Genomic DNA, 27,278 nt, shown 5'->3' on the forward strand with positions numbered 1-27,278 from the left:
ATGCTTTTAGATAGACCAGGGTTCCCTACCTTTCTAGAGCCCTGGATCCTTACTATTAACCGAGAGGTCCATGAACCCCAGATTGGAAAGCCCTGAGACAGATGCATATGGGTTATCCACCAGTAAAACAGATATTGTTTAATTCAACATCATGTTCCGTGCAGACATCGTGGACCTAAAGACCTGTTCCTCAGTGCATTATCATAGATAAGCTTGGTTCTGTACTGCTCCCAACTGTATAACAACATCTTTTGTCTATATCACGTTTTTAATTGTAGGATGTGCCAAGGTGTATCAACTAAATTTGACATTGAACCTCACAAGAAGCCACGAGCTTAGATTGGCCACAGAGTCTTCCAGACGGAAGACTTTCTTAGCCGGATCATTTAGCGCATAGGGCAGGCTGAGGACCATATTGCCTGTCCCCCTCTTGATCACAATGGCCAAGAACTTTAAAATACTGAAGTTGGCTCCCTGGATATTTGCAACATCTCTGCTTATTGTCTCTGATGCAGAAGGGGAAGAGGACACGGGCTGCCTTTGTTTAGGGACCATTGATTGCATTTCATCCTCCCTTGCCCCGCTATACCCCCTTGGCCTGGAACAGAACCACCAAAAATGTGGAGAGATTCAGCCGCAACCACACTGAGGCTAGAGAATGAACTCTGTCACCCTGAGAGAGGACAGCAGCTCTGTGCTCCCCAGTACCATCACCGCTCCCTTAGAGAGTTACCTCAGTATATGATTGAAACATATAAGATTATTAACGGATTGGACACGCTGGTGGCAGGAAGCATGTTCCCGCTGATGGGTGAGTCTAGAACCGGAGGCCACAGTTTAAGAATAAGGGGTAGGCCATTTAGAACGGAGTTGAGGAAAAACTTTTTCACCCAGAGAGTGGTGGATAGGTGGAATGCTCTGCCCCAGAAGGCTGTGGAGGCCAAGTCTCTGGATGCTTTCAAGAAAGAGATGGATAGAGCTCTTAAAGATAGCAGAATCAAAGGTTATGGGGATAAGGCAGGAACTGGATACTGATTGTGGATGATCAGCCATGATCACAGTGAATGGCGGTGCTGGCTCGAAGGGCCAAATGGCCTACTCCTGCACCTATTGTCTATTGTATCTACTTTGGAGGTCAGTTTGATGAAACCCTGCAAGCCTCTTCAGACACCGGTGTCTGTAGTCACAATGGGAGCAAGCTGTGATTGCATTGAGAACGTCTCAGCTTCCATTTCAAATTAGGATACATTTGTCAGATCCTGCATCACCATTAGCTCCACAAATGTGCTAATGGAGATGTCCATTTAATCTCTGAGTCCTGCACTAAACCCTGTGCAAAGTCGGGGCCATGGTCTGTCTCCTTGACAGCACAAAGTTTTTGATAGGCTTGCAAAGTTCCTGGTATTTAACCGTGCGCCATCTTCTCTAGCCTGCTCCAATGAGTACTTTAGCTGAGAAATTGTATGTATGACATTGCCTTCTCAGTTGGCACTTATGTTACCCTTGCCCCTGCTCAGCCTGTAGCCCAGTATTACACCCCTTGTAGATGCTGTCTCTAATCTGTAAACTAAATGCCAACATCCTCAGTTGCAGCTGTTAATGTGAAACTGAGGGATGGCATACCTTCACCATCACTACCTTTTTGCTCTTTCATCCGGTTGTTCTTCTTCCTTTGCTCGGTCAGCTTGTAGCAGGCGTCAAGATTGGTTTGTAGTGCAAGGAACAAGGTCAGGGAGGAGGCACAGAAAGCATCTGTCACTCCTTATCACAAGATGAGGGATCAGTGGGATGTGAGAAAGTGCATTACATGCATTGTTTCAACGTTGCTGCTGTCTAGTGCCACTGCACTGTCTATTTCAATAATGATATACTCTGTAACCACCAAGACTGTGGAGAGATTCAGCTGCCTCTGTTCCCTGCCAGATATATGCTGAGGCCTCCATCTGTACTCCAGCTTGTCAGGTAAGAATGAGGGAAGGATGCCAGGGAGTTGTCTGCAATGATTGTCTAGTTAGAACTGTAACTGGGAGAAGTACGTTTGAGGCTGTAGTGCTGCTAAGTAGCTAAAAGTGAGACAAGCCACTGAACATTGTTGGCAAGTTCACAGTGATGCTGAGGCAAAGTGGACAGTGACAAGGATTTGTGGGATGCTTCTCCAACCTTGACCACACTTGAGGACGGTAGATTCGTGGAACTGAATCCAGGTCTTTGTGGTTCCACTTTTGGCATAGACCTCCATGGCTGTCTACTTCAACCACCTTCTGAGAACTTGTCTGGTTCCCCTCTGATTAGACCATGTGTCCCAAACTCACACTTTCCTCCAAAGCTTCCAGTATACAGACCCACAGAGTCAGTGCTTCCCACTTGTTGAACACATAGAAAATTATTGAAAACAGAAAACAGTTTGTCCTTCTTCAATGTCTCCCAGAACAAAATGAGATCAAAAACACCCAAGTGTTTGTCCTTTAGGACTGGCTTTAAGTGGGCCCCTGCCAAGACCAATAGATATTTAACTATGTAGTTACTGCTGGCTGCACAAAACCACTATGTCATTTGCTGGACTGAACTGATTTGTCAAGTAATCTCTATCTTAAGTCATAGAGACCTGCAGAAACCATCAGGCACCCAGAGGTTCTAATTTAAATCTACATCACAACTGCTCAGAATGAACTTGAGTCCCAAAGGCCTTAATCTTCCCAATATAAAACTGGAGGTAATCTCTGCTTTTGTATAATAAGGGATATCAGACAAACACTATAATAAATCAAAGTCAAATGGAGGAGACACAAAAAAATGCATCTCACTGTATGTTTCAATGTAAATGTGATAAATAAATGCATCTGAATCTCAGGAGGAGATACAGTAGGTGATCATAATGTAAAGACCAATTACTAATAGGATGGTGGTGCACTCAGATGCAGCGACCGCTCCGAGTCCGGTCACAGGTCCATTTGTTCATCTCGTCAGTCTCAAGTCATTACTGGATACTATGAAAATCAAGTACTGCAGGACTATACCATAACGAGTTGCTCGATAGCAATGGAGCTGGACTTATTGAATATCGTTGCTGTGTTGTCGCCTGGACTTGTTGCTTATCATTTTGCCAAGATGATGCGCAATCCAACAAACGGAGCGGGTGATTTCCTTGGATGTTTTATTGGGATTAGAAGTCCGCCCTCAAACCAAAAAACACCTTGGACGTTTTTTATTGGGACAGCAAGATACCTGTATTGGTGAGATTGGCGGAAGGGAAGCTGCATTACCCCGGTTGTGGCAAGGACTGGGCCTTGGCCGCGGGGTTGCCCTGAACACAGCGGCCTGTGGCAGGCACACAAGGGAGAGAGCAGGGACCTCTGCTGGGTGCACTAGAATTTTGCTAGGTTAGGGGCCAGTCCCCTCCTGTCTGTGCTGTCCTCCAGTGTTCGCGCAGTGGAAAAACAAGCTGGACCCGGCCAATCTACAGTCATGCAACTCAGGGACTTGAGCTACATTATTATTTTTTCTTTGTGACTGTCTGTGTTTTTCTGAAATTGTAATCATATATGCTATTTGTGCTAGGTGTATGCTGTGTGGTGTTTGTAATATGTCATGTGTTTTGCACCTTGGCCCCAAGAAACTCTACTTTGTCTGGCTATATTCAAGTGCAGTTGAATGATAATTAAACTTGGCTTACAGGGTCCTAGTATACTTTTATGAAATGACAGTGAGAGAATGAATGGAGAAGATGGGCCAAATGACCTAATTCTACTTCTAGGTCTATGGTCCAATAGTAGGAGATCAAGAATAAATCCTTGAGAAACCTTATTGTTTGAGAGCTTGGAAAGAAACCATTGACAAACAATCCCATCCAGTTAGACACAGTAGAGAGACAGTTGGAGAGGATGGGGTAGTCACCACTGTTAAAGGCTGCAGGTATTTTGTGATGTATGAAAGTGTACTGGGGGTCATCATCACAAAGAATTATCATTTGTCACTTTAATAAGAGGCTCTTTGGTTCAAATGGCAGGGATTCAGCCATGGAGGACCCAGTCATTGCATAGATGATTTACACATATTAATGGGAATGAAATTCACAACACAAGTCATTATCTTTATCAGACATTAACATGTATTATCTCTGAATTTGTACAGTTATAATACAGTCTAACTTGGTTCTACAATAATCACAAGATTGCATTAATTCTCACTACTCAGTCTCAAGAAGCCAATCAGCAGGCCTGTTATAAAAATAAGGACAGGACCTTCAGTTGTCACTTAATGGAGCAAATGTAGGGCGAGGAATCGTCATAACAGAAGCGAGTTCCCAGAAGCCTTGCTGGGAAGGTGGCCCCACTGAGGCAGGAGGTGAGTTGGATCCAGTCAGGCGTAGAAACTTGAAACTTGTTCAACTTTCACTGTGGACTGAACTGCAACGTAGTTAGTGACAACTTAGCATTGGCATTAATATCCAGTGGATGTAGGAGATGCTATAAACCAGGTAGATGCCCCATTGCTGTAATCAATGGCTTCTCCAGATAGTTGACCTGAAAACCAGAGAGTGGAGTTTCATCGACTAGAATTGAATGGGAAGTGCCAAAAATCCACTGGAATAGTGTAGATCAATACAGTTTCCTTTTCCTTTTGAAGGCAGCTACATATCATGTTCTTTGAAGACCAGAGCTAGTGTTCAGGCTGAGTTGTATCTGGACTGGGAAAAGAGGCAGTGGAGAATTGCCCCGTGTGAGAACAAGGGGCTGGGGGTGAGATGTTCCTCTGATTTCAGTCTTCAGTAGATTGATAGTAAGCTGAGTCACCCATGTCCATACCCCCAGATTGTGTTTGTAAGGAGACTTCATAGACACCGTAGTCTTTGTCCTGACCAGCTGCACAGCATTCATTAGAGGCTCTCCAATGCTTCCTTTCCTCCTGTCTTGTGTCTTGACTGCACTCATTATATCTGACGTTCCTTTGGGAGCCGAAGCGATTCCCATTCGGACAAAAGCAGCTGCTTGGGAACAAACTATAAGTCAGGTTAACCAGTCCAATGTGTGGGCCCCCTCAGTTGAAAGGTGGAGCACTTTTCAGGTTTTAAATATTAAAACACTGCCTCCCGTTTTCCCAAAGGACTATCGAGTAACCTGGAATACAATCAGAGTGAACAGGTAAATGAATGGGATACAGCAGCTTATTATTAAAGAAACCTGAAAGACCGAGGCCTCCACTAGCCTTGGCTCATCTATTAGCATCATTATTGGAATTCAGGAGGTTTATCAAGAGGTTTCATGTTTGAAATTCCTCCAATGAAATGTACTGATTTCAGTGTCACAATACTTGGGTGGCCTCCCCTGTATCAGAGAAGCTAAATGTAGATTGGGTGATCACTCTGCTAGTGTACCTGTACTCAATTCACAGGACCTTCCAGCTGCCAAGCATGTTAATTCCCCATCTCATTCCCATTGTATCTGTGGCCTCCAGTGCTGTTACAATGAGGCCCAATGCAAGTTTAGGGAATTGACTGGGCATATTGCAGCCTGTAGGACGTAGTATTGATTTCTCCAACTTTAGATGACTCGTTCTTTATTTTCTGTTTCAAGTTCCTCCATGACCATAAGATATAGCAGCAGAATTAGGCTATTTGGCCCATCGAATCTGCTCCACCATTTCATCATGGCTGATCCAATTTTTCTCTCAGCCTCAATCTCTTACCTTCTCTTTGCAACCCTTCATGCCTTCACCAATCAAGAATCTATCAAATACACAAAGACTTTGCCTCCACAGCCACTTGTGGCAACAAATTCCACAGATTCACCTCTCCCTGTCTAAAGAAATTCCTCCTCATCTCCATTGTAAACGGACACCCCTCTATTCTGAGGCTGTGTCCTCTGGTATTAGACTCTCCCACCATAGGAATAATCCTCTCCACATCCACTCTATCAAGGACTTTCAGCATTTGATAAGTTTCAAATAAGTTTCCTCTCATTCTTCTGAATTCTAGTGAATACAGGCCCAGAGTCATCAGACACTCTTCATATGACAACATCATACATGCCAATCTGTAACTCTGCTATAAGTTCATCTACTTTATTCCATATACTGCTGGCATTCAAATAAAACACCATCAGTCCTGCATTCACCTTTTCTCGATTTTGTCCACCTTTTACGTTGCAACTTATCTTGCTGACTGCAATTTTTCCCTATCAACAGCCTCTCCTCACTACACCTTGCTTCAGTTTGTAAACCAGCTACTCCATCCTCAGCACTATCACTCCAGTTTCTACCCCACTACCAAATTAGTTTAAACTCTCACGAACAACTCTAGCCAACCTGGCGGGAAGGGTATTAGACCCCCTCTGGTTCAGGTGTAACCCACCCCTTTTGTATAGGCTGCTTCTTCCTCAGAAGAGATCCGAGCGATCCATAAACCTGAACCACTGCCCTCTCTCCCCTGCACCAGTTCCTCAGCCACGCATTCACCTGCCAAATCATCCTATTCCTACCCTCCCTAGCATGAGGCATGGGCAGCAATCCAGAGATTATTACCCTAGAAATTCTGTTTCTCGGCTTTCTACCTAGCTCTGTAAAATCTCTCGTCAGGACCTCCTCATCTTGTCTACCTACAGGTATGTCATTGGTGCCAATGTATACCAAAACTTCTGGCTGCTCACCCTCACCCTTAAGAATGCCATGGACCCAATCCAAGACATCCTGGATCTGGCACCAGGGAGGCAACATTCCATCTGAGGGTGTCTATCGCGCCTACGTAACCTCGTCTCTGTTTCCCTGATGAGAGAATCACCTATCAATACTTCAGTCCTCTTCACCTCTCTGCTCTTCTGGCCACAGCACCAGACTCAGGGCCAGAGACCCGGTACAGTATCTCCCCCTGGCAGGTTGTCTCCCTCAATAGTATCTAAAGTTGTATACTTATTATTGAGGGGAATGGCCACAGGTATACTCTCCACCGGCTCTGCATCTCCCCTCCTTCTCCTGACAGTCACCCAGTTACCTGCAACCTAGCTGTGACTACCTCCCTGTAGCTCCCGTCTATCACCTCTTCAATCCCCCATATGAGTCGAAGGTCATCAAGCTGCACCTCCAGTTCCTTAACCATAAGACAAAGGAGCAGAAGTCGGCCATTCGGCCCATTGAGTCTACTCTGTCATTTTATCATGAGCTGATCCATTCTCCCATTTAGTCCCACTCCCCCGTCTTCTCACCATAACCTTTGATGCCCTGGATACTCAGATACCTATCAATCTCTGCCTTAAATACACCCAATGACTTGGCCTCCACTGCTGCACGTGGCAACAAATTCCACAGATTCACCACCCTCTGGCTAAAAAAATTTCTTCACATCTCTGTTCTGAATGGGCACCCTTCAATCCTTAAGTCATGCCCTCTCGTACTAGACTCTCCCACCATGGGAAACAACTTTGCCAAATCCACTCTGTCCATGCCCTTCAACATTCAAAATGTTTCTATGAGGTTCCCTCTCATTCTTCTAAACTCTAAGGAGTACAGTCCAAGAGTGGTCAAACGTTCCTCATATGTTAACCCTCTCATTCCCAGAATCATTCTAGTGAATCTTTTCTGAACCCTCTCCAACATCAGCACATCCTTTCTTAAATAAGGAGCTAAAACTGCCCACAATACTCCAAGTGAGGTCTCACCAGTGCCTTATAGAGCCTCAACATTACATCCCTGCTCCTATACTCTATTCCTCTAGAAATGAATGCCAACATTGCATTCGCCTTCCTCACCAATGACTCAACCTGGAGGTTAACCTTAAGGGTATCCTGCATGAGGACTCCCAAGTCCCATTGCATCTCAGAACTTTGAATTCTCTCCCTATTTAAATAATAGTCTGCCTGTTTATTTCTTCTACCAAAGTGCATAACCATACACTTCCAACATTGTATTTCATTTGCCACTTCTTTGCCCATTCTCCCAATCTATCCAAGTCTCTCTGCAGACTTTCTGTTTCCTCAGCACTATCTTTGTATCATCACTTATCTTTGTCTCATCAGCAAACTTAGCCACAAAGCCATCTATTCCATAATCCAAATCGTTGATGTACAATGTAAAAAGAAGCGGCCCCAACACTGATCCCTGTGGAACACCACTGGTAACCGGCAGCCAACCAGAATAGGATCTCTTTATTCCCACTCTCTGTTTCCTGCCAATCAACCAACGCTGTATCCACGTATGTAACTTTCCCGTAATTCCATGGGCTCTTATCTTGTTTAACAGCCTTATGTGCGGCACCTTGTCAAAGGCCTTCTGAAAATCCAAATATACAACATCCACTGCATCTCCCTTATAATTTTGTAATTTCCTCAAAAAATTGCAATAGGTTTGTCAGGCAGGATGTTCCTTTAAGGAAACCATGCTGAGATCTGCCTATCTTGTCACACGCCTTCAGGTACTCCGTAACCTCACCCTTGACAATCAATTCCAACAACTGTCAAGCTAACAGGTCTATAGTTTCCTTTTTGCTTTCTTGCCCCCTTCTTAAATAGTGGAGTGACATTTGCAATCTCCCAGTCCTCCGGAACCATGCCAAAATCTATCGACTTTTGAAAGATCATTACTAATGCCTCCGCAATCTCCACAGCTATTTCCTTCAGAACATGAGGGTGCATTCCATCTGGTCCGGAAGATTTATCTACCCTTAGACTATTCAGCTTCCTGAGCACTTTCTCTGTCGTAATTGTGACTGCACACACTTCTCTTCTCTGACACCATTGAGTGTCCGGTATACTGCTGATGTCTTCCTCAGTGAAGACTGATGCAAAATACTCGTTCAGTTCCTCCGCCATCTCCTTATCTCCCATTACAATTTGTCCAGCATCATTTTCTATCGGTCCTATATCTACTCTCACCTGTCTTTTACTCTTTATATACTTGAAAAAGCTTTTAGTATCCTCTTTGATATTATTTGCTAGCTTCCTTTCATAGTTCATCTTTTCCCTCTTAATGAACTTCTTAGTTTCCTTTTCTAAGCTTTAAAACATCCCAATCCTCTGTCTTCCCACTAATTTTTGCTTCCTTGTATGCCCTCTCCTCAGCTTTAACCTTGGCTTTGACTTCTCTTGTCAGCCACGGTTGCATCCTTTTTCCATATGAACATTTCCTCTTTTTAGGAATATATTTGTCTTGCACCTTCCTCACTTCTCGCACAAACTCCAGCCACTGCTGTTCTGCCGTCCTTCCCGCTAGTGTGCCTTTCCAGTCAACTTTGGCCAGTTCCTCTCTCATGCCACTGTAATTTCCTTTACTCCAATTGTCTTAACACGATCTGTCAGGAGCTGCATTTCTGTGCACCTGGTGCAGTTGTGTTTATTTTGGAGACTGGAGGTCTAACAGACCTCCCACATCCAACACACAGTACAAAACACTGCTCCTGGAGCCATTCTCACTGAACTGCTATGCCTCAGGAAATAAGAACAGAGAAAGAGTATTTTAGAAGGTACTTTACCTCAGCTAAGCGTAATGAACCAATGCCACTCTAAACACAGACACACTCAAAGGATGACCACTCTGCTTGCAACCTGTGCTATTTTTATGGGCCCTTTCTAATGAATCCCTCTTGCTTATTGGTCGCTCCCAGACATCCCACCCTGCAAAAACTCATTTCAGGGAGGTAGCACCATCAATTTGCAGGAGACTTCCGGAACTTCCGGGAGAGGTGGGATGTCTGCAATAGAGTAGCTCCTTAGCAGCTAGCCAGCTAATTTAAATAACGTTATCTATGCTAATGAATGAATGACACCTGTTAAACTCACCTCAACATGTCTTTTACAGTTTTTACCCACCTTGGGCAATAGAAAGGTCACTGTTGCAAACAGCACAGCGAGCAACACTGTCATTATTTTTTACCCCTATTAGGCAGGGGTACACTTTAGGGTAGTCTGGGGGTGACATACGTTTTATATTTTCTTTTTTTGGAACACTCTACCATGGCGCGCTGTCGCTCGCTCGTTCTCTCTCTCTATCTCTCTCTCTCTCTCTCGTGGTCGCTCTCGCGCTCGCTCTCTCACACTGTCACTTGCTTTCTCTCGCTCTCTCGCTCATGCGCGCTCTCTCTCGTAGTCACTCTCGCGCTTTCTCTTGCTTTCTCTCACTCGCTCTCAAAAAAATTGATTTCCATGACACAGACATCCCACCCTGCAAAAACTCATTTCAGGGAGGTAGCACCATCAATTTGCAGGAGACTCCCAGAACTTCTGGGAGAGGTGGGATGTCTGCAATAGCTATGTCTCCTTAACAGCTAGCCAGCTAGTTTAAATAACGTTAGCTATGCTAATGAATGAATGACAGCTGTTAAACTCACCTCAACGTGTCTTTTACAGTCTTAACCCACCATGGGCAATAGAAAAGTCACTGTTGCAAACAGTGCAGCGAGCAACACTGTCATTATTTTGACCCCTATTAGGCAGAGGTACACTTTAGTGTAGTCTGGGGTGAAGTACGTTTTATATTTTCTTTTTTTTTGGAACACTCTGCCATGGCGCGCTCTCACTCTCTCTCGTGGTCGCTCTCGTGCTCCCTCTTGCTTTCTCTCTCTCGCTTGCTCGCAAAAAAATTGATTTCCATGATATTGTATATAATTTGCGGGCATCAGGGAGCCGCTACTAATATGTGGGAGATTCCCGGAACTTCCGGGAGAGATGGGACGTCCGGTGATATTGTATATAATCTGTGGGCATCGAGGAGTCGCTATTAATATGTGGGAGATTCCCGGAACTTCCAGGAGAGATGGGACGTCCGGTGATATTGTATATAATCTGTGGGCATCGAGGAGTCGCTATTAATATGCGGGAGATTCCCGGAACTTCCGGGAGAGGTGGGATGTCTGCGCTCCTCAACTCAGAAAATCTGCTGTGAAGCTCTGCCTTTAAAATCTCGGTCGCCGTCCTAATTGGAAGCTAGCCTTATTTTATACACTCCCTGATGTCGATTGATCTTGCCTGTTCCGTAATTTGATGATATATGTACAGGTGCTGAAATCTCTTCACTCATCCATTTCTGACAATGTCTCCTTCAGAAATCTCTATAATTCTGGTTTAACGTTGCTGCTTTTTTAATCACCGACAGGCACCTTAAAGACTGAACACAAGAGATTCTGCAGATGTTGGAAATCTGGAGCAACACGTACAAAATGCTGGAGGAACTCAGCAGGTCAGGTCAGGTCACACTTCAGCATTTCGTGTGTGTTACCTCAAAGACTGAATGTTTTTGTCTCTATTGCCTGGTTTCTCCTCTATCGGTATATTCAGGCCTGCTGGACAATGTACCTGTGCATCAGCCTATACACTTCACAACATTACAACATTAGCAAACCATTACACAGACAAAGGAGCTTAATTATCCCTCGAGAGCCACATTATTTCACCCTACCAGAGAAATCCCCTTTGTTCCTCCTATTGCCCTCTCCCATCTTCTCAGCTATCTAATTTGCTACTCCCTTTGTAAACAAGAGAAATTCTGCAAATGCTGGAAATCAAAGCAAAACATACAAAATGCTGGAGGAACTTAGCAGGCCAGGCAGCATCTATTGAAACACAAAATACTCTGCAGATGCTGGGGTCAAGGCAACACTCACAACATGCTGGAGGAACTCAGCAGGTCGAGCAGCATCCGTGGAAAAGATCGGTCGACGTTTCGGGCCGGAACCCTTCGTCAGGACTGTACAGGGATGGGGCAGAGACCCTATAAAGGAGGTGGGGGGAGGGTCGGAAGGAGAAGGCTGGTAGGTGCCAGGTGAAAAACCAGTAAGGGGAAAGATAAAGTGGTGGGGGAGGGGAAGCGGGGAGGTGATAGGCAGATAAGGTGAAGAAGGAATGGGTAAAAGCACAATGGGTAGTAGAAGGAGGCGGAACCATGAGGGAGGTGATAGGCAGCTGGGGGAGGGGGCAGAGTGAAACTGGGATAGGGAAAGGGAGGGGGAGGGAATTACCGGAAGTTGGAGAATTCAATGTTCATACCAAGGGGCTGGAGACCACCCAGATGGTATATGAGGTTTTGCTCCTCCAACCTGAGTTTAGCCTCATCATGGCAGTAGAGGAGGCCATGTATTGACATATCTGAATGGGAGTGGGAAGCAGAGTTGAAGTGAGTGGCAACCGGGAGATCCTGTCTGCTGTGGCGGACGGAGTGGAGGTGCTCGACGAGGCGGTCCCCCAATCTCCGTCGGGTCTCACCAATGTAGAGGAGGCCGCACCGGGAGCACCAGATGCAATAGATGACCCCAACAAACTCACAAGTGAAGTGTTGCCTCACCTGGAAGGACTGTTTGGGGCCCTGAATGGTGGCAAGAGAGGTGTAGGGACAGGTGTAGCACTTACACCTACAGGGATAAGTGCCGGGTGGGAGATCCGTGGGAAGGGATGTGTGGACCAGGGAGTTGCGGAGGGAACGATCCCCGCGGAAAGTGGAGATATCTCCCCCTCCCTTCCCCTATCCCAGTTTCACTCTTCCCCCTCCCCCAGCTGCCTACTATCTCCCTCATCATTCCACCTCCTCCTTCTTCTACCCATTGTGCTTTCACCCATTCCTTCTTCACCTTTCCTGCCTATCCCCTCCCTGCTTCCCCTCCCCCACCACTTTATCTTTCCCCTCACTGGTTTTTCACCTGGCACCTACCAGCCTTCTCCTTCCCACCCTCCCCTCACCTCCTTTATAGGGCCTCTGCCCCTTCCCTCTACAGTCCTGACGAAGGGTTCCGGCCCGAAACGTTGACTGATCGTTTCCTCGGATGCTGCCCGACCTGCTGAGTTCCTCCAGCGTGTAGTGAGTGTTGCCAACATCTATTAAAAAATGTACATAAAATGTTTTGGGCCAAGACCCTTCAGCAGGACCAGAGAAAAAAAGATGAGAAGCTTTTCCAGTCCTGCTGAAAGGTTTCGGCCCGAAACGTTGACTGTATTTTTTTCCATAGATGCTGCCTGGCCCGCTGAATTCCTCCAGCACTTGTGTGTGTGTTGCTCCCTCTCTTTCTCAGTTCTGATTAAGGGTCTTTGACCTGAAATACTAATAGCTTCTCACTCCTGAGATGCTGCCTGACCTGCTGAGTATTTTTAAAACATTTTCTGTTTTTATTAAAAGCAGAATAACTTCCTTCTACGCAGTATGAATCCGTGATTCCCAGAGGGAATGACTGGTATGTCTGCTCTAAAAGACTTGGATCTGGGGTGGAAATGTCAAACCGACTGAGATCTGATTAAATACCATTAGCAGCCACTCAGCGCATTATCTTGTTACATCAAGGAGATGGAAGATTGAAAAGCTTGCCCTTCAGATTGTCCTTCAATATATCCTTCACTGTGTTTGGCTCTCTACCAATATATTTCTCCCAGTTTAATGCATTGCAACGCAATTTTTCCACAGCCAAAAACACGTTTTTGTTTTATCAAGGCTTTAACATGCTAAACATCTGCAGACCTTTCACGGGAGCCATTAGCAATTAAAATTTTACACAATAATGAGAAGTTAACGAGGGTGATCCCTCAGGCACCTTAAAGGAGCAGGGAAGTTCAACACGGATCATAGGCCATTTCTGGAGGAGACGTGGTCAGAATAAGGGGAGTGAGAAGATTTCAGCATTTGTGGATATCATTAAATTCGAGAAGAGAAAAGGTCTTGAGAATAAAGCTGAGAAAGTAAATTGGAGATATTGCTGGATTGAAAGACAATGCCATGTTATAGGGGAGACAGTGAGCAGAATTTGGTGTTGGTTCAGATGTAACCAGCAGAATACACGATTCTAACTGAAGAATGAAGGAACTTTCCTCAATTCATTACAACACATTTGTACAATTTACCATTCTGGCTAGCACCCAGAAATACAGTCCAGTAAATGTTTTCCACATTCAATGTGGCAGATTATTTGAAGTGGTATAATTGTCTAAGCCAGTCCTGTTAGGAAGGGACGAGACGGAGATGATTTTGATGCAACTGGAGTACTGGGGTGGTATATCACGCTTATTCCCATTATTGTCATGGTTTGCACGTGCAACAACATGGGCAGTGCCCATGAGACAGACCCTGCTGAGAATCAGGGGGGAAAAAACATCAAATTGGTAGTCTACCAGCCTTTTTCTTTCATTTATGCATTCACAGGATATAGATATCACTGACAATGTCAATTACAGTACTGTGCAAAAGTCTTAGGCACAAATATATAGCTAGGGTGCCTAAGACAGTTTGTCAAGGTGGAGCAGAAAGTGAGTTTGTAAATCTGTCAAGAGTAAAGGATGTTGGGAATGGCGAGGGTGGAACACCACGGGAGGGGTGTGGGACAGGTGGCAGAGAAGGAGTGCCAGGGGCAGAGGTGGCACGGGTACAGATACACCTAGACCTGAGGTACCAGGCAAGGTCAATTGATTTCAAACAATTGGTTTATTGATCATTACAGAATATTTCTCTGGTTCTTCCTGCTCCCTCCCCTTTCTCTTCCCCTTTACCCAACCATGATTCCCTTCTCCCTGCCCTCTTCCCACTCTCAGTCCACAAAAGAGACCCATATCAGAATCTGGTTAATCGTCACTCACATACATCATGAAATTTGTTTTTTTTTTTCTGGCAGCAGTACAGTGCAATACATAAAATTACAACAGTACAGTGCAAAATTCTTATGCACCCTAGCTATATTCATGTGCCTAAGACTTTTGCACAGTGTTGTATATTATCTGTCCCTAATTACCCCTGAATTGGCTAGGCATTTAAGAGTCAACCACATTGGTGGTTCTGGAATACCAGTAAGAATGGTGGACTTCATTCCTTGAAATGTGTTGGAGCACCCAATGGATTTTAGCAGTCATTCTCTTCCATCAGGCTTAAGATACAAAGGCTTGAAAGTATGCACCACTAGGCTCAAGAAAAAGTTCTATACTGCTGGTATAAGACACTTGAATACATCTAATGTACTGTATGATAAAGATGAATTCTTGATCTCTCAAACAAGTGCTTCATGGTTTTTGCACCTTACCATATACCTGCACTTTCTCTGCAATTATAACACCATTCTGTTTTTGTATTGCCTCGATGTACCTATATTTTAGAATAATCTGTATGGATGGCAAATAAACAGTTTTATGCTGTATCTAAGTACGTGACTATCAATTACCAATATAGTTTCACAATCATCATTACTGTTTGCAGTATTTTCATTCCAGATTCATTTGCCTACTTGAACTTAAATTCCCAGAAGTCGTGGTGGGATTTGAACTCACGTCTTTCGATCAATGCTCCACTCCATTGAAGGTCAATCCAGTAATTGAAATACCATGCCATAACACCTTTTTGAAATTACAGCCTCTGTACACACCAAAGGCTGACTGAGAACCAATGGCAACCATAAAACATGACTTGCCTTGCCTCAGCATCTTAGTCATTGACTCAAAGTCAATAACGGAAACTGACCATTTGCCCACCATCCATATTGACCATCAAACTCCCATTTTTAGATGACACTCAGCAACACACACAAAATGCTAGGTGAACTCAGCAGGCCAGGCAGCAGATTTGGAAAAGAGTAAAACAGTGGACATTTCAGGCCCAGACCCTTCATTAGGACAATACTAATCCACTGTATTCTCGCTAACCTTCCATCAGCTGCCCCCAGATTTTAGTGCTGTTCTACACACTAGAATAAATTTCCAGTGTCCAATTAACTTACTGACCTGCACAGCTTTGGGACACTTGAGGAATCTGAAGTACCCAGAGGAAACCCAGGTGCCCACAGGGAAAATTGTGCAAACTCCATGCAGAAAGCACAAGAGATCTGAATGGAAAACAAATCACAGATGTGAGTCTTGTTTACACCAAGAACAATCAGAATTCACTAGCTTCAGATCTCCTGAAACCACGTATTAAAATAGCAAACACTAAGACTGTATCGTTTGCCAGGCTCCTCCACTTTCTCTGCATTCTCATTCAACACACTGCTTACACTAAATACCAAGCCTTGCTACATTTTCAAGGAAATTGTTGCACTCAAAACTGACTTCCAGTGGGGACTTGTCAACACACAACCATCCACCTGCTGGATAGTGAAGTGGCATTCTGTACACGATGCTAGAGGATGTAGGTGCAGTCTTAAATAGACATTTCTCATCAGAATCTCACCTGATCCCTCTACACCATCTATTTAGTCAGGAAAGTACAACTGAGCCTCCATTTCCGGAGGAGGTTGAGGCAAGCAAGGCCCACCCATTTCCTCCATTCTAAGTAATTTTTACATGAGCGCCATTGAAAGTGCCCTAACCAGCTACATCAGCAGAAACTGCAGGACATCTGACTGCAAGACCCTACAAAGGATTGTGAGGACTTCTGAGAGGATCCTTGAGCTCCCTCCTCCACCCATTCGAGATATTTACCAGGAGTGTTGTATACTCAGGGCCCAGAGCATTGTCAACGATCCCTCCCATCTGACCAACAATCTCTTTGACCCCCTACCATCAGCAGGAGATACCATAGCATTAGAACAAGGGCTGTTAGGAAGGGAAGCAGCTTCTTCCGCCAGGTTGTGAGACTGCTGAACTCCCTGTCATCACTCTGGTCTCACCATATATGAAGTGCCAACATACGTGTGTCATAAATGCACCTTATCATTTGTTAATTTGTTTGTGGTAATATCACTCTACATGTAGAGTGTGAGTGACGTGCACCTTGGTCCAGGGGAATGTTGTTTCGTTTGGTAGTATACATGTATGCGGTTGAAAAGACAATGACCTCGAACTTGAGAATCAGAACCAGGTTTATTATCACTGATATAGAAACATAGAAAACCTACAGCACAATACAGGCCCTTTGGCCCAAAATACTGTGCTGAACATGCACTTCCTTTCGAAGTTACCTAGGGTTACCCACAACCCTCTATTTTTCTAAGCTCTATGTACCTATCTAAGTCTCTTAAAAGACCCTATTGTATCCACCTCCACCACTGTCACCGGCAGCCCATTCCACACACTCACCACTCTCTGCGTAAAAAAAAAAAAACTTGCCCCTGACATCCCCTCTGTACCTACTTCCAAGCAGCTTAACACTGTACCCTCTCATGTTAGCCATTTCAGCTCTGGGAAAAAGCCTCTGATTATCAATATCTCTCATCATCTTATACGCCTCTATCAGGTCACCTCTCATCCTCCGTCGCTCCAAGGAGAAAAGGCCAAGTTCACACAACCTGTTCTCGTAAGGCATGCTCCCCAATCCAGGCAACATCCTTGTAAATCTCCTCTGCACCCTTTCCATAGCTTCCTCATCTTTCCTGTAGTGAGGTGACCAGAACTGAGCACAGTACTCCAAGTGGGGTCTGTAACCACAGAGTCAACCTGTGTAGCAGCTTTGAGTGTCCTATGGATACAGACCCCAAGATCCCTCTGATCCTCCACACTGCCAAGAGTCATTAATACTATACCGGCATTAATACTATATTCTGCCATCATATCTGACCAACCAAAATGAACCACCTCACACTTATCTAGGTGGAACTCCATCTACCACTTCTCAGCCCAGTTCTGTATCCTATCAATGTCCTGTTGTAACCTTTGACAGCCCTCCACACTATCCACAACACCCCCAACCTATGTGTCATTAGCAATTTAATAACCTATTCCTCCACTTCCTCATCCAGGTCATTTATAAAAATCACGAAGAGTAAGGGTCCCAGAACAGATCCCTGAGGCACACCACTGGTCACCAATCTCCATGCAGGATATGACATGTCTACAACCTCTCTTTGCCTTCTATGGGCAAGCCAGTTCTGGATCCACAAAGCAAGGTCCCCTTGGATCCCATGCCTCCTTACTTTCTCAATAAGCCTGGCTTAGGGTACCTTATCAAATGCTTTGCTGAAACCCATATACACTACATCTACTGCTCTACCTTCATCAAAGTGTTTAGTCACATCCTCAAAAAATTCAGTCAGGCTGGTAAGGCACCGACCTGCCTTTAACAAAGCCATGCTGACTATTCCTAATCATATTATGCCTCTCCAATTGTTCATAATTCCTGCCTCCCAGGATCTTGTATGCAATGAAATTTGTAGTTTTGTGGCAGCAGTGCAAGACATTAAAAAGATTACTATGTTATAATGAAAAATAAAATTAATAAATAGTGCAACAGAAGAATAGTAAGATGGTGCTCGTGGACCATTCAGTAATCTGAGGGCAGAGCGGAAGAAGCTGTTCATAAAACATTCAGTTCCTCCTGTTCCTCCTCTCGGATGGTAGTAATGAGGAGTGGGTGCAGCTTTGATTGAGAGTGTGGTAACAGGCCCTTCTGGTAAAACAGGCCCGCTTTACCCAATTACATCCCTGTGACTAATTAACCAACTAACCTGTACATCTTTGGAATACCGGAGCACCCAAAAGAAATCCACAGATTAACGGGGAGAACTGTGTCCAGTTCTGGTTGCCTCACTATAGGAAGGATGTGGAAGCATTGGAAAGGGTACAGAGGAGATTTACCAGGATGCTGCCTGGTTTAGAGAGTATGCATTATGATCAGAGATTAAGGGAGCTAGGGCTTTACTCTTTGGAGAGAAGGACGATGAGAGGAGACATAATAGAGGTATACAAGATATTAAGAGGAATAGATAGAGTGGACAGCCAGCGCCTCTTCCCCAGGGCACCACTGCTCAATACAAGAGGACATGGCTTTAAGGTAAGGGGTGGGAAGTTCAAGGGGGATATTAGAGGAAGGTTTTTTACTCAGAGTGGTTGGTGCGTGGAATGCACTGCCTGAGTCAGTGGTGGAGGCAGATACACTAGTGAAATTTAAGAGACTACTAGACAGGTATATGGAGGAATTTAAGGTGGGGGCTTATAAGGGAGGCAGGGTTTGAGGGTCGGCACAACATTGTGGGCCGAAGGGCCTGTACTGTGCCGTACTATTCTATGTTCTATGTTCTAGTAACATACAAACTCCTTACAGACAGCGGTGGGAATTGAACCCGGGACACTGGCACCTTAAGAGCATTATGCTAATTGCTACCATGCCATCTACCGTACATTCACCAAGGATCATGCACGCCTACATTTACTAAGGAAAAGAACATTGCATTTGGGGAATTCAACACAGCTACATGTTACCCAGATAGAACTTGTATCGTTAAAAGGAGACGTTAGATGTCTTATCGGGCTTAAAGGTGGCTGTCTCTGATGAGATTGAGTCATGGAAATAAGCCCTTCAGCCCACCATGTTCATGACAACCTTTTTGCCTACCTGCTCCGATCCAATTTGCCTGCAATAGGTTTATATGTTTTCTACGCCTTGCTATTTTAATTGGCCTATCTAAATGTCGCAAAAACATAGTGATCACATCACCACCTCAAATCCACTTTAAATCAAAGTTCAAAGTAAATTTATTATCAAAGTACATAAATGTCACCATATACAACCCTGAGATTTATTTTCTTGCAGGTATACTCATTAAATCTAGAGAATAATAGCCATAACAGAATCAATGAAAGACCGCACCAAATTGGATGTTCAACTACTGTGCAAAAGATCTTCTTATTCTCACCTTAAATCTAAGCCCTCTTGTTTTTGATATCCCTGCCTTGGGAATAAAGATTCTGATTATCAAAGCCCCTCATCATTTTATATAAATCCATCATAAATCCTCAACTTCCTTCTCTCTAGAAAAAATAATTGCAGCCTATCCAATCTCTCCTATTCACGTAAGTTCTCCAATTTAGGCAATATCGTGGTGAATTTCCTCTACCCTCTCTCCAGCACAATCACATCCTCCCGTAGTGTGGTGACCAGAATGGCACAATAACCTAAATGTGGTCTAACCACAACTCCTCAAATCAGCTCGCAAACAAAAAGTACTTAGAAATCCAATAATTGTGGTTCTGTTGGTCTGGTTTTGCTAATGTGGGTTGAGGGAAGGTTGTTGGTCCAGAGAACACCTGTCAAATAGTACCATGGGATTTTCAACATTTCACTGAACTTTGAGAACAAGTATTTTTGAGGCCTCCAGCTCTGTGGGTCAATTAGGGTCGCAGTCCATCAGCGCTGCACTACAAGGTTCAACTTGAGTTGTGAACTCTGAACCCTGAGCATTGAAATGTCGGACCTCGGGATAACATTTCTTATCTCAGTATTGCAGATTCATTAGCCCACATCTGATATGCAGTGAAAAGCAACAACTAAGTTTTACCCTTTGAGTCTGGGTCTCACAGTAGTTTGTGCACAGAGCACTTCGGCTGGAGATTTCTCTGGAGGTGCTCCTGCCCCACCAGTGTAACTTTACAAGTGCTTGGACAGTAACCCAGATACTATGAACGTCAATCGATTTTACTAAACCCGAAGTGGGCTAGTTTCCCATGGGGTCAGAACTTTAACCAGGAGACTCAAGACACTGCAGTTGCTGCAGTCTGATGCAACATACCATCTGCTGGAAGGGCTCAACAGGTCGAGCAGCATCTGAGGGAGGAAAGGATTTATTGGTATATTGAGTAAAACAAAACATCAGGACTAACCAGGCTAAATTTTAAATCATCCCATGCAAATGGCTGAAGATCTTTAAAGATAAAGTTAAGCTTCATTTGTCACATGTACACCAAAACATACAGTGAAATGCATTGTTTGCATCAAATCAAATCAGCGAGGATTGTGCTGGGCAGTCACGTTTTCAGAGCCAACACAACGTGCCCACAATTGACTAATCCTAACGTACTTTTTCTTGGAATGTGGGAGGAAGCTGGAACACATATGGTCATGGTGATAACGTAAAAACTCCTTTCAGACAGTGGCGGGAATTGAACCCCAACCTTACAGCTAATGCTGTAAAGCATTGCACTAACCGCTACACTATGGTGCAGCCGTGGTTTGCCATTGACTATTAAACGTGCTTATTAGGAGCTTCTCAGTGATGATTGGATGTGTTCTATGTAGTAACATGAGGCGTAGAACAAGAATTGGGTCTTTTAACAAAATGGCGGGTGCCAATGAACGTGTAATTTTTCATTTAATCTTTTCAGTGGAAGTAGTTTTCTGGAAATGTTTAACAGCAAAAGAATTGCCATGGTTCAGGAATCCTGAGGTCTGATTACAGACTCACTCTCAGCTTTAAATCAGAACATATCTCCCAGGATTTTATGGTCCAGAAATGATTACTTGCTTCGGGTGAGTAACTGTAAAGCAGAGGAGCTCTCCCTAAATTCATCAATAAGGTCTGAGCCTTCATTCCAAGCGAACTTCCTGGTTTACTCCCAATCTCAATGGAGGAGGTTAAACTTAGAAGGGTATCCTCAGAGAGGCCCAAAGATTTATTGCAAATATTCCAGATCAAAGTCCAATTTAGATCAGATTTGAGATTAATTTTATATCAGATCAGCTAAAGCTGGCAAAGGAAAGATGTTTAAAATTGGGATTGCACACGAGGTCAGAAGTGGAGGGGTGTAGAGATTGGGCAGGGTTATGAACTTATAGGAGGTAACAGATGTAGGGACAAGGTGTGACCATGAAGATACTAGGATGGAAATTCTACAATGTGAGGAGAGGGTGGAGGAGGCTGATGTCTGCACACACTGAGGGAGTCACTAACCTTAGTGGTTTTGACTTTGTTCCCAGTGCTACAGCTCCAGCCACTGAGATCCGGCAGAACCTTGCATTCCTCTCCCTCCAGGCACGGCTCCATATGGCACCACCACTTCTGAACAACAATCGAGGCTGCAACGAGAGAGGAAACGGCACCATGAGAGTGGAGCCCCTCATCGCTTCCTGCCCAGCCACCTCTGGTCCCAGTGCCGGGCTCTGGTAACAGACACAGCTCAGCACTCCTTTGGAACTGCGCACAAGCACCAACCTGGATGAAGGGCTTGATCTCTGTGTGGGGAAGTGAACCCTTAGCAAAGGAAAGAATGCAACCAGCTAGATCACAGCTGAGAGAATGGAAGGGCTGATATGGTGATGATTTACTCATGAATGAAAAGAAAGGCGTATTTCAGAACCAAATCAAATCTCTTGGAGATCATAAGGAGAAAGTTCATGCAATCTCACTTTTGAGCCCATTGGATGTTTCCACAGATGGGGTTTCACACCCAAACTGCTTCCAGACCTTCCATGTTGCTAATCTAGAGACAGGTGCCACCCAGCAGGGGAAAATACAAGGCCACACATGGAGAACCTGCAGTTCACCTGAATCACATCCACACTTCCCAGCATTCAGAAAACATGGCTAGGTCAAAGTCAAAGTAAAATTATTATCAAAGTGCATATATGTGACCACATACAACCCTGAGATTTATTTCAGTTTCCCGTGGGCACACTCAGCAAATCTATAGAATAGTAACTATAACAGGATCAATGAAAGATCAACCAGAGTGCAGAAGACAACAGACTCTGCAGATGCAAATAAAAATAGGTAGCAATAAATAACAAGAACATGAGATAATGAGATACAGAGTCCTTAAAGTAAGATCATTGGTTGTGGGAACGCTTCAATGATGGGGCACGTGAGTGTAGTTATCCCCTTCTATTCAAGAGCCTGACGGTTGAGGGGTAGTATCTGTTCTTGAACCTGGTGCTGTAGATCCTGAGGCTCTTGCACCTTTTACCTGATGGCAGCAGCGAGAAGAGAGCATGACCTGGGTGGTGGGGATCTCTGATGATGGATGCTGCTTTCCTATGACAGAGTTTCCTATGACAGAGCTCAATGGTTGGGAGGGTGTTACCAGTGGTGTACTAGGCCAAATACACCTCCTTTTGTAAAATTTTCTGTACAAAGGCATTGGTGTTTCCATTCTAGGCCATGATACAGCCAGTCAATACGTTCTCCGCTACACATCTATAGAAGTTTGTCAAACTTTTGGACGTCACGCCGAATCTCCGCAGACTCCTGAGGAAGTAGAGACACTGCTGTGCTTTCCTTGCAATAGCACTTGCGTGCTGAGTCCAGGACATGTCCTTTGAAATAGTAACCCGCAGGAGCTTAAAGTTGCTAACCCTCTCCACCTCTGATCCTACTGGCTTTCTTTCTCTGGTTTCCCCCTCAAGTCGACAATTTATTATCAAAGTATGTAATTGTTACCATATACAACCTTGAGATTCAGCTGAAGATCATAAGATTGTGAGAGGCATGGACAGAGCAAACAGCCAAAATCTTGTCCCTGGGTCAAAATATCTAATACTAGAAGGCATGCGCTTAAGGTGAGAGGGGGCAAGTTAGAAGGGTGCGTGCGGGTGGGTTTTTGCACAGAGACTGGAGGGTTCCTGTAATGCACTGCCGGGGGTGGCAGTGGAGGCAAGTATTTAGGAGGCTCTTAGATAGGCCCAGGATTGTGCAGAGTATGAGGGGATATGGACATTGAGAAGGCAGAAAGGATTAGTTTGATTAGGCATTTAATTACTAGCTTAATAACTTTGCCACAACATTGTGCATCAAAGGTCCTGTTCCTGCACTCTGCAGTTCTGTGCTCAATGTTGAAAGGCAGCAAGGGAGGCTGAATTCGTGAAGTAAATGGCTTTGCAGAATCACTTTATGAACAAGAGGAGGAGGAGTACTCACCGTCTCCCACAATCTGCTCTCTCACACTCATACAGGATCTCTACTGACCTGTAAATGGCCCTTAACTACCCTATTCCCTCTCACGTTCACATGCTAATGGACACCTTCTTTGCCTTTCATCACCATCAGGCCCCATTACACATATTTGTGCCCCCAATTAAACAAACATTGGACACTGCAATCTTTCTCAGACTCCTCTGACCACCATCTGACCCCTTTGTTGGATCCTTGCCGATTTCATGATCCAGCAGTTCTTCAGAAGTCCAGTATGAGGTATAAAACTTGTTGGTTACGGCCGTTTATTTAGTGTTATAACAACAAAGAACAAACTAAGAAAAAAGAGTGGTCAGGGCATGGTACATACTGCAGGAGTAGTGGTAGAGGCAAATACATTAGGGGCATTTAACAGACTCTTAGATAGGCACATAGATGAAAGAAAAATGGAGGGTTATGTAGCAGAGAAGGGCTGGACTGACCTTGGAGTAGATTGAAAGGTCGGTACAACATCATGGGCGCAACATCATGCTGTTTCTATGCCTGATGCGAGAACCTACACACTGGATAGAAGCTTCCTTTACTGTGTTATCAGAATTTGGAACAGTCTTCCAGATGCTGTGGTTGGAAACATCTGCGACGATGGAGTCCAAGCCTTCAAGAGTCGAGTGCACAAACACCTATCATCTCTGGGAGGGAAGTCACATGCTTCTTCATAAGCTATCATGAAGGGGACCATGATGGCAATGCTTAGTTGTTGGTAGGTAGGGTTAATACATGACTTTCAAGAGCACTTGTGAGTTATGTTCTGGCTGGACTTTGTCGTTAAACTGCTGGAGAACAGTGCGGAAAGAACAGGCGCTGTTTTCTCCCGGTAGGGATTAGTTTTTAGTTCCAAGTGCTCCTGCCACGTTTTGTCACCCTGCAACCTTATCCTTCAATCTCTTTGAATTATGGAGGACAGCATGTGTATAAATGTCTCTCTCCAGCAGACTTCATCATGATTATCGTGACTCCAGTATTTCTACTATTTTTTAGTGTTTCTTAATTGTAGAGTACATATGATTTTTTTTTTGTGTACTATCGCTGAGCAGCAGTGAACCATCTGATTGGCCTATCAGACTTCTCCTTGGGAACGTTGACTTGATCAGCATTTCTGATCTGGCTATTGTTCACGATTGCACTTAATTAAAAGAAAAAAGCCTGCAGTGTGCTGTGGTGTTCTACCTTCAGTGTGAAGCAAACAATGGTCAAGGTGGCACTCGACATGGGCATGCCAGCCTATATGACTGATACTGATTCCACATCCTAGCCCTCGGTCTGCTGCCCCATAGCTTACAACACATCAAGTGCTCTTCCAAGTACTTGTGAACACTGATTCTGCTTGCCCCATACTTCTGTTCCGATTTCAGAGTGAACAATGTTTTCTCTATCGCTTCTGTAACCCTTCCTCTGCTTGTGTTCCATCTATTTATTGACCTTTGCTAAGGAAATTTATCCTTCTTATTCAAATTAGCTGGACCCCTTATAATTTTACATATATTTAAATCTTACCTCAATCTTCTCTGGTGCCAAATAATCCCAGCTCAACCAATATGTCTCATAAATAAACTCTGTCATCCCTAGCAATATATTTGTAGATCTCCTCTGGGTCTATACAAGTGTTGTCACAACCCTCTTGCAATTTGCTGGCCATAACCATTCACATTCACCCGGATGTAGCTTCTCTAGTTTTTAAAGGAGATCCAACGTGATCTCCTTGCTCATCTATTCTATGTTTTGCACGACAGAGGAAGTATCCCACGAGACTTCTTAACTACCTGTTAGTTTTAGGGATCGAAAAGTCCATGGCTCTCTACACTGTCCAGCAAACCACCCAAAATTTGAGATAAGAGGAAATATTTCCACTTGATTAGGTGTCCAGAACAGGAAAACATAAATATATTATTATCATATGTATCATCATCACATGCCATGTCATGTGACATGGGTGATCATGGTATTTCCATGACCATAATTGTTCTTGGCAAATTCTTCTACAGAAGTGGTTTGCCATTGCCTTCTTCTGGGCAGTGTCTTTACAAGACAGGTGACCCCAGCCATTATCAATACTCTTCAGAGATTATCTGACTGGTGTCAGTGGTCGCATCAATATGTACCAGCTGCTCATACGACCATCCACCACCTGGCCCACGGCTTCATGTGATTCAGATCAGAGGGCCTAAGCAGGTGCTCCACTTTGCCCAAGGGTGACCCGGAGATTAGTGGAGGGAAGGACATATCCTTTGGTAGCGATAGACCTCCACCCTGCCATGCACATCACATTTAAATATAAACATATGATTATATGATCTCACATCTGCAGGTGGTTCTCAAACTTCCTTCCTGACAGGTGGCAGTAGGTGAGACGAGGCAAACATATCTCCATATCCCGCTCACTCAACACAGGTGAGTCCTCTCCCCTCTCCCCTTTCGTCTATACACCAATGGCTGCGTCTCCAGTGATCCATCAGTTAAACTGATAAAGTTTGCAGAAGATACCACCATCGTTGGACCGATCACCAGAAAGTACCACCGGGAAGTAAACAAACTAGTGTCCTGGTGGAATCAGGAGCTGAATGCCATCAAAACCATGGAGATGCCTATTGGCTTCAAGAGAAATGTGCCTCCTCTACCCCCTCATCATCAGCAACTGTACTGTTAGCACCATTCTAACACTCAGGCTCCCGAGCATCATCATTTCACAGGGCCTCATGTGGGAAAACCATTAATAAAAAGGCTGGGCAGAGGATTCTTGTGGCAGTTGGTACAAATTCCAATCTCCCCAAACATACCGGTGCAATTCTGCACTGCCAGCACAGGGGGCATTTAAGCTGAGAGGAGCAAGTTCAAAGATGATGTGCAGGGCACATTTTATTTTACAAAGAGTGGTGGGTGCCTGGGATTCACTGTCTGAAGTTGCAGTGGAGACAAATGCATTAGGACTGTTCAAAACCTCTTGTTTAAGCACCGAAATTTGCAGGAAGTGGAGGGAGATTGGCATTGGGTAGGCAACTGGGATTAGTTTAGTTGGGCATCTGATTACTAACTTAGTTAGTTCAGCATAACATCATGGGCCTGTGCTGTACTGTTCTATATTCTATGTTAACATGAAGAAGAAAGAGTGCCTCTGTATTCAGTGCTACAAATAGAATGGAGAATGTGGGGAATGTTCCCCTCAAGGTAGGGAAGGATAGAGCGAGATTAGGTAGCTCTACAAACTGGTGGAAGCAGATGTAATAATGTCACTAGAAAGAGAAGTAAAAATAAGCTTGAACCATAAGCACCCACAGGGCTCTGGGAATAACTGGGGTGGGGAGAATTAGTGCGATTAATTTCAGACCACTCTTCAATAGTCAGATGCCTACATCAGTGTAAAGGCACAGCTGGTAGAGCAACTGCCTTAAAGCAACAGCATCCCGGTACAATGCCAACCTTGGGTGCTGGCTGTGTGGAACTTGCATGTTCTCAGTGACTGCATGGGCTTCCTCTTGGCACTTAAGTTTCCTCACTCATTGCAAAGATGTACGGGTTGGTTCAAAGGTCAAGGTAATTTTTTTTTTCAAAGCCTATATATGTCACCATATACAACCCTGAGATTAATTTTCTTGCAAGAAGCACAATAGAATCAAAGAAAGACTGAAACCAACAGAACGGACAAACAACTAATGTGCAAAAGACAATAAATTGTGCAAATACAAAATCAAGAAAGAATAAACAAACAAATAGATAAACAAGCAAGCAA

The 27,278-nt window shown here is 44.3% G+C and overlaps 1 protein-coding gene across 1 annotated transcript in view; it reads right to left on the reverse strand.

Annotated features, from left to right (window-relative positions):
• Window positions 1–5,089: 5,089 nt before the first annotated feature.
• Window positions 5,090–27,278, reverse strand: part of tafa3b (TAFA chemokine like family member 3b) — a 112,920-nt gene continuing 90,731 nt past the window's right edge. Inside the window, exons 4-5 of the mRNA XM_072277788.1 lie at window positions 21,539–21,663; window positions 5,090–5,117 (exon numbers count right to left, since the gene is read on the reverse strand). Of these exons, the coding sequence (XP_072133889.1) occupies window positions 5,106–5,117; window positions 21,539–21,663 (137 nt within the window). The 3' untranslated portion in view covers window positions 5,090–5,105. The remainder of the gene's footprint in view (window positions 5,118–21,538; window positions 21,664–27,278) is intronic.

The sequence above is a fragment of the Mobula birostris genome, chromosome 14 (genome assembly GCF_030028105.1).
Source record: "Mobula birostris isolate sMobBir1 chromosome 14, sMobBir1.hap1, whole genome shotgun sequence".
Lineage (NCBI taxonomy): Eukaryota > Metazoa > Chordata > Chondrichthyes > Myliobatiformes > Myliobatidae > Mobula > Mobula birostris.